The sequence below is a fragment of the Thamnophis sirtalis genome, unplaced genomic scaffold (assembly GCF_051295495.1).
Source record: "Thamnophis sirtalis isolate CommonGarterSnake01/CBP01778 unplaced genomic scaffold, rThaSir2_p1.2 scaffold_2, whole genome shotgun sequence".
Classification (NCBI taxonomy): Eukaryota; Metazoa; Chordata; class Lepidosauria; order Squamata; family Natricidae; genus Thamnophis; species Thamnophis sirtalis.
In genome coordinates this window covers 150,601,464-150,610,231 of record NW_028261382.1, presented here as the reverse complement: position 1 = coordinate 150,610,231, position 8,768 = coordinate 150,601,464, and the positions used below count along the sequence as shown (strand labels likewise).

Here is an 8,768-nt window from a genome sequence, read left to right as displayed (position 1 = left end):
TTTTCAACAGCCTGAATCAAGTAGCAGCAGAAAAACTTTGAACAATCATCCATCATGAATGTATTTAACGAAGGTTGAAAAACATAAAAGAAGGTAGTATTGTTTCCATATTTGTAATGCATTTATCATCGGTAACATTTTCAATGTCAGCAAGAGTACAAAAATAGTTTGGGTCAATTTGATATAATTATGCTGTTTGTATAAAGCTATTATAATTAAATGGTTAATTTCAATCTTTTAACTGAGTGCGCTGCCCCACGAGCTTTATTTTACGTGCTCTACAACATTAGCATCAAAATCTTTGAGGATCACCACTTAAGGTTTGGTCTGTTTTCACCACAGAATGCAGGGACATCTATAGGGTTCCAAAATTAAATAAATTTCCATTTTAAAGTATTTTTCAGTGGCTAAAATATGAAATCATCAAATCTTGCAAGATTTTGGCAAAGCATATTGAGAATATCATGACATTTTTGCCAATGAAAAAAATGGAAAGATCTGTGTTCACAGAGAAAACACTTGTAATACCCTTACTGATTGCCTGTTGTTGCTAGAATATATTGTCATAAAATACACAAATCTTGAAAATTGTGTTAATGTGTGTTTCTATGAAATCATGTAACATTAAGATTATATTACAATACTGAAATTTATGACTTATTTACGACTTATGACCACAATTGAAACCAAGGGTTCTGTTGCTAAGTGAAGCATTTGTTAAGTGTGTTTTGCCTATTTTACGACCTTTCTTGACACAGCTGTTAAGTGAATCACTGCAGTTGTTAAATTAGTAATTCAGTTATTAAGTGAATCTGGATTCCTCATTGACTTTGCTTTTCAGAAGGTCCTAAAAGGTGGTCACATGACCCTGGGACATTGCAAATGTCATAAATCAGGTGCCTGAATTTTGATCATGTGACCATGGAGATGGTTGTTAAGTGTAAAAAATTGTCACATATATTCTTTTGGTGCTGTTGTAACTTTGAATGTTGTAACTTTGAATGGACACTAAATGATCTGTTGTAAGTTGAGGAATACCTAAAATTTTAATCTACGTACTTAAAATGTTTTAATGTAATGGCTTTACACCATTAATAAAAGGTTAGGGGTCCTACACATGTACACAAGTAAGAAGTTCCACAATGAGAGATTGCATGATTAGTACACTACCCAAATATACAAAGCGTTCTGAGTTCCTATCACCAACTAAAACCCAATACTTGAATTGGATTAATGAGCATTCCCAAATCCACAAATGTGCTCCTTCAAAGGGAAGGCAAGCATCAGTGGTAGGTCTGAGTTTTCCAGTCAGAAGCACTTCATCAGTCTTATGTACCTTAAACTTCATCTTATTTACCCATATTTAGCCTACATTACAGCAATAAGCCATGCATTTAGAAATTAAGAATCAAAATCAATTTAACAGTGAATCTGAGTGAATACTGTTTTAGTCTCTTGAAGTGTATTTTCAATAATAAAGGATACAATACTGATCTTTGGAGAGAGAAATCTCCATGACTTTTGAGTCTTTAGACACCTTTTATGGTATGGTTTTGAAATGAAACAGAGAAACCATAATAAAGAAGATGAGGCCAGAAGTGATGTCCTTTGAGGTTTCCAACTAAACTAATTTTGTAAATTGAAACAGGTTTTATTTAAATCAAACACTTGATGTACATGAGAGATTTTTGAATTTTTTTTGTAAAATACAATCTATAGAAATCAAAGGGGGAAATGTAGAATATGTATTATTTCAACAAGAGAGGTCAAATAACTTATATGTTCTTGCTGCTGATGAGTTCAACTGGCTTGGCTTACTTTATTTGTAACATTGGACTTCTATTGTTCCTTGTTGTTCTTTAAAAAAACCCCTCTCGTATTTCCCAGAGGCTGAAGATCTGTTTCTGTTTTATGACCTGCTGTATCCTTAAGGCCAGGAGGCCCCATAGAGCGTTCAGACCCAGTAAAATAAGAGGGTCATTGCCATCATCTAGGTCCTAATTGTTGCTTTCTGATTGCCACATAGACACCAAGGCAGCTGTGGGAACATCTGGGACCTAGGAGTGGGGGAGGATGCTGCTGGCATTTTGTTTCACCAGGTGCTCAGAGGAAGCGGCTGTCCTCTTTTTTGATATAGGAGTTAAGTTCTGTGGCCCCCGAAGTGAAGTTGCAACAATTGCAGAGGTCATAAGACAGCTGAGTGGGGGGTCAGACACCATGGGGTGTATTTTGTTACTTAGCAAAAGAAGGTATATCCTAAAACCTTTAAAGGGTTTTCTTGAAATCTCTGTTGTGGGAAGGTTTTTATGAGTCTGATGCAAAAAGTGATTTAGGTAAGGAAGGCTGCTTTTGTCTAAGTGAAAGGACAACCCTTGCCAAATGTTTGCAGCTTTGGTAGTATATTCAGAGAAAGACAAGGAGACCAAATTACAGAATGGAAGCCATTCTGTAAGTCGCTTTCCAGACTTAGGCTTTTAAATAGTATTTCACTCACTCTCATAAGATTTGAGCTCTCTTGACTTCAGATTAAGCATTTTTAAAATCATTTGTTACTAGGGAAAAAAACTGAACAGAATTTTCTTGCTTTTTTTGGTCTTAGATTTAATGAGAGTGAATAATCGAAAACATTTTAACTTAAGTGAGCTGTTTTTAAGGAGATGCTGAAAGGAAGGACCTAAGTTTATTAAATTTAGAAAACAAGTCTTGAGCCCCCAAGTCTTCAGTCCCCAGTTGTTTTATTTAAGATGGAACTCTGAAACAAATATAAAGGGGACATGTTTTCAGATTAAAAATACAAGGAAAAACAAACCTTAGGCACTTGTCCAAAATATTTTGAAATGTGCAAACCAATATAGGAATGGTTATTTTTGTCTGAGGCAAATTATTCATTATTTTTTAATGTTGTCTGCCTGTCTTCAACATTCAAATTCATGAAGAATGCATATATTATTAGGTACCAACTTTTCCTTTATTTTCTTTAAATAATAAGGTTCCAAATAATCCGTGAGTTTCTTGTTGTAGCTACAAATTGCAAATATAACATTGGCGTATTAGTCAGACAGTGAGAGGAGTGAGAAAAGGCATTCTTTTTTATGTGTGACAAAGGACATGGAAGAGGCACATATGCATAAGTATAATGCATTTTATTGTAGTTAATAAATATGATCCTAATTTCCACTGGAAACTGAATTAAAAACAGTAGCACTCAGGAAAGAAGACAATTGTAAAATTTTAAAATACTCTATTGAGTATTAAGGAATCTTTCTTTTTGTTGGATTGTTAAGATCTCTTTGTGAACTTTTGTATGTCAAAAGTTGCTGACATTTTAATCTCTATGGAGATTCTCAGTCACCCAGATCATGGTTGTCCCAAAGGTTTTGCTTCTCATCCAAGAAGCTGGATGAGAAGAAAAATGTCTTCAAAGAAAAACAAGAAACTCCAGTTGCCTCTTCAAAAAGTACCTTTGGGATAACATATTTTTAATGTTTTGTCCTATCTTTGGTCTCAAATATAGGGGAGAGTTAGTTGTGCATTTCTGCCCTTTCCCCCACTTCTATATTTTTCCATTATTGAAATTAGTTTGTTGGAAAAAAATTAAAGACATTATTCAAGCATGAGAAAGGCATTATTTCCTTTCTGTTGCTGTGAAATATACTGCAATTGGACAGTGAAATGTAGCAACTGTGTTGCCATGGCACTGAAATATCACCTGTTCCCTTCTTGATCAACTTGTTTTTAAGTGAGAAAAACTGTTCTTTGTTAGAACCATGAAGGCAGTGTTAGTTCATTGGTAATGACCATGGAACTTTTCCAGGGCCTCAGATTTTACAGAGACACCTGCAGGGAATCCTTGGAAAGTGCAGCCCATAAATATTGGAAGTTGACTGCAGAAGTTGATACACAGTAAAAAAGTGTTTTAAATGGACAATATTTGAATGATCAATATTTGCTAAATTAAAAAGTGCTGTGAGATGTAACAGAGAATTCCAATGGGTTGTCTGGGAAAGGTACTTGGGGGGTCCTCCTTCCATCCCTTCCTTTCCTTCCCAGCAAGCAGGTTAACTGGCTGCTGCTCTTTGTGAAGAGAGACAGGGATTGTGAGAGACAGGGAAACTGCCACAGATCATTAAAAATGAAAATTGTTGGACAACAGCAGCAGCCAAATAGCACTGTAGCAGCTACAACTTTCTCAAATTTCCCTTGGTGGTCATGTGTCCTAGATTTTGAAAACATTTTGTAAATTAGTCTATTTAAGGTACCTTCATTCAAAAATTGTTGCCCTATGTCAGGAGTGTCAAACTAGTGGCTCCCGGGCCAGATGTGTCATGTGTTGCCAAGCCCCCCCCCCCCTCATTTAGCGATGGAGAGAAAAGTCACTGTATGTCATGTGATGATGTGGCGATGTTTGACATCCCTGCCTTATGATGTCTAGGTAATTGTTATGATAACAAGAGTTTTAGCAGTACTGCATATAGATTGTATTTACACAAATAATGATTTGTTGCAGAAGGTAGAGTTACTATAAAATTGTGATTTTTTTAGAAGATGGATGATATCAGTTAATCATAGATAGGGGGTTTAAATAATTTGATGGGATTTATATAATAAATGGGAAGAAATGGAAAAGAAGATATAAAGCAGATATATAAGAAATTTGTTGATTTTTCAAAGGGCTTACAATCTTGGTAATTTTAAGAAAGGCTAATCATTTTATAAAGCTACTGCAAATTCAAAAACACTGAATTATATAATGAGATTATATAACTACTGTGTTACTGAAGACATGGGTTAACATTACAAGTATGCCAATATTGTAATTTAATACTTTGCATCTTATTAACTGAATTAAGGGGTTGCTATGGTAGTAAACTAGAAGAATGCTAGGACAATTTGCTTCAGGCTTACTGTTACAGTATGTTGCTGTAATTCACATGCCATTCAATTGCAATGTCAAATGCAATGAATTATAGTTAAAGCTATGCTTATTGAAGTTCCAAAGACTTATCTGGGCTTAGTTTTCTTTCTAAAAGCCACATTAATTATGAGAAGAGGTGTGTGGTAGATTGTATTTTCAATGCAATTATTTAGAAATGCATAACGAAGTCTGTCCTTAACTGAACTTAACACACTTTAATGGAAAGTGTTCATGAACATTCCATTAAATAGGTAAGCATCTGTTGAAGTTACTTTAACTTGAATCCAGAGCATTTTCTGAGCTTTTCTTCAAGATGGTCTTTTTCATGACATGTTGGTTATAACTTTTTCTTCATTGGTACAGGTTTCCTTTTTTAGACCACTATTGCATTTTTCATCATTTTTCCAGTCATCCGAAGGATTTAATTTTCAACTCCCAAATAGCCATTGTCTTAATACATTGCTAATCTTAATACATTGGATATGTCACTGTGAAAGTTCCGCAACAGACTTTGGAGAAATGCTGTAAAAATCTAGGAAAGACATTGTTTTAAGGCTGTTTTTGTGCTTGCATATATGTGCATTTTAATGTTCTAATTCCATGTGCATAAATGTAATTGAGCTCTATGTGTTTTGTATATATATGTTTCTCTCTCCCCCCCTTCCTCCCTCCTTCCGTGTGTGTGTGTGTGTGTGTGTGTGTGTGTGTGTAAGTAAAGAGATTTTCAGAACAACAGGGAAAATTGTCCGATGGAAGTCCATGGCAAACTGAAGAGATGGGCAGCTAAGAAGTGTGAAATATAATTAAGTAAATAAAACAAAATTGTAGCCTGGAGTGTATGTATGCTGTGCAAGCTACTGTAACTTCATCTCTGTTCTGAAGGGTTCTCAAGCTCAGGACAGGGACATTTTAAGAAACAATATTCATTTTTCTCTTATTCTAGAAAGCAGAAATCTGAACATTTTAAAGGTTTTAGTTTATTTGGGTTTTGTTTGTTTTTGGATTGCATGAAAATTTACTTGATGCTAAAATCTATCATTGGTTTTAATATTTACTTACCTCAGTAATAATGTATTAATGTATTACAGTTAGAACTCTACAACAACAAAAAGACTTCCCATTGAAAAGCAATTTAATAGCAATTTTAGAGCAGGAAATACTCCAAGTATTTTTAAAACCAATGATTTAAACAAGTTCTCTGTATCTTAAAATCAGTGTATTTCAGTATTAATTCACATGTATTTAACTGGTTTGTTTGAGAATTATACAATGCAATACAATACAATACCAGAGTTGGAAGGGACCTTGGAGGTCTTCTAGTCCAAACCTCTGCCTAGGCAGGAAACCCTATATGGTTTCAGACAAATGGCTATCCAGCATCTTCTTAAAGATTTCCAGTGTTGGGGCATTCACAACTTCTGGAGGCAAGCTGTTCCACTGATTAATTGTTCTAACTGTCAGGAAATTTCTCCTCAATTCTAAGTTGCTTCTCTCCTTGATTAGTTTCCACCCATTGCTTCTTGTTCTACCCTCAGGTGACTTAGAGAATAGTTTGACTCCCACTTCTTTGTGGCAATCCCTGAGATATTGGAACACTGCTATCATGTCTCCCCTAGTCCTTCTTTTCATTAAAGTTCCTGCAACCCTTCTTCATATGTTTTAGTTTCCAGTCTCCTAATCATCTTTGTTGCTCTTTCCACTCTTTCTAGAGTCTCCACATCTTTTCTACATTGTGGCGACCAAAACTGAATGCAGTATTCCAAGTGTGGCCTTACCAAGGCATTATAAAGTGGTATTAACACTTCATGTGATCTTGATTCTATCCCTCTGTTTATGCAGCCTAGAACTGTGTTGGCTTTTTTGACAGCTGCTGCACACTGCTGGCTCATATTTAAATGGTTGTCCACTAGGACTCCAAGATCCCTCTCACAGTTACTCTTATTGAGCAAGGTACCACCTATACTATACCTGTGCATTTTGTTTTTCTTGCCTAAATGTAGAACCTTACTCTCTTCACCATTGAATTTCATTTTATTAGATAGTGCCCAATGTTCAAGTTTGTCAAGATCTTTCTGTATTTTTAGTCTGTCTTCTGGAGTGTTGGCTATTCCTGCCAGCTTGATGTCATCTGCAAATTTGATGAGTTCCCCATTTATTCCCTCATCCAAATCATTAATGAATATGTTGAAGAGTACTGGGCCCAAAACAGATCCTTGGGGTACTCTACTGCATACTTCCCTCCATGTAGATGCAGTTCCATTGAGGACTACACGTTGAGTGCGGTTGGTCAGCCAGTTACGAATCCATCTGGTGGTGATACGGTCTAACCCACATTCTTCTACTTTATCTAGTAGTAGGTTATGGTCTAGCTTATCAAATGCCTTACTGAAGTCCAAGTAAACTATATTGACGTCATTCCTCTGGTCCACTAATTTTGTTTGCAATAAGATTAGTCTGGCATGATCTGTTTTTGACAAACTCATGTTGGCTTTTGGCTATTACTTTGTTTACTTCTAGGTGTTTGCTAATTTGTTGCTTGATTATCTTTTCCAGAATCTTTCCTGGTATTGAGATCAAGCTGATAGGTCTCTAGTTTCCTGCATTTATTTTTTCCTTTTTTGAAGATGGGAACCATCTTTTCCAGTCCTCTGGCAGTTCCCCAGTGCTCCAGGATCTCTGAAGCATATAGTTCAGTGGTTCTGAGGTCTCATCTGCCAGTTCCTTCAGAACCCTGGGGTGTAATCCATCTGGTCCTGGTGATTTGAACTCGTCTAGGGTAGGCAGGTGCTCACTTACCATTTTCTTCCCTATTTCAACTTGTGTTCCTAATCTGATTTTTGGGGTGCTGTTTTTGATAGGTTGGACTGTTTTATCCCTTTGTGTAAAGACAGATGCAAAAAATGAGTTGAATAGTTCTGCTTTCTCCCTGTTGCTTGTCACCTTCTTGCCACTTTCTCCCAGCAATGGACCAATTGTTTCATTAACTTTTTTCTTGTTTTTAACATTTTGGAAGAAGCATTTTTGTTATTTTTTACTTTTGTGGCAAGCCTTTCTTCATTGTGAACCTCAGCTTTCCTTACTTCATCTTTACAGGCTTGGGCTACTTGCTAATATTCTGTCTTAGTTATGTCAATTATGGTCAATTTCTTTGATTTATTTCCACACCTCACCCTACAATACTACAATATACATGTTAACTAACAATCGTCTGAATTCATGACAACTGGGAATTTATGATGGCTAGGAAATTAAAGTTGAAAAAATTATTACGCTTTCCCAGGTGGATCTCTGTATGACCTCTATTTCATTGACATTTTGATGTTGGTTCAGTTGTGGGAAGTAGCCAATCCAGCCAAAACAAAATTGCTATCACATTTCTATGAAAAAGAACTCTATTTTGAAAAGCAGATTGGCAAAATCAAGAAGTGCTCATTTGGTGCATATGCGCACGAAGCAAACCAGTAGCAGACTTCAGAGCATTTCACCCCTGGTTCAAACATCACTTCTGCTTTCCATAATAAAAGAATGAAACCCTAATTATTTTATTTTATTTTTAATTCAATTTAATTTTTATTTATTTTCATTTTATTTATTTTATTTATTAACAGATCATGGGGAATTCTTATGCAGGGCAATTAAAATCTGCCCGTTTTGAAGAAGCTCTTCATAACTCCATAGAGGCCTCCCTCAGATGTAATAGTGTGGTTCCTCGGCCCATCTTCTCCCAGCTCTATCTTGATCCTGAGCAACCTCCTATTTTGCCGGAAGGTAACCAAGCAAGTATGGCATATTCTAATTGTTCTTATGCTATGTAAAATGTTTATTATTACTTTTGAAAGATGTTTTTCAGAAG

At 35.7% G+C, this 8,768-nt stretch overlaps 1 protein-coding gene across 5 annotated transcripts in view; it reads left to right on the top strand.

Moving 5' to 3' along the window:
- Positions 1 to 8,768, top strand: part of GREB1L (GREB1 like retinoic acid receptor coactivator) — a 178,854-nt gene that overhangs the window by 91,285 nt on the left and 78,801 nt on the right. For 3 of the 5 annotated variants that reach the window (XM_087707195.1, XM_087707193.1, XM_087707192.1), the window contains exons 2-3: positions 1 to 93; positions 8,524 to 8,695. The exon at positions 1 to 93 is cut by the window's left edge and continues 10 nt beyond it. In XM_087707195.1, the coding sequence (XP_087563321.1) occupies positions 8,527 to 8,695 (169 nt within the window). In that variant the 5' untranslated portion in view covers positions 1 to 93; positions 8,524 to 8,526. The remainder of the gene's footprint in view (positions 94 to 8,523; positions 8,696 to 8,768) is intronic. The other 2 variants (XM_087707196.1, XM_087707194.1) reach the window with 1 other exon arrangement.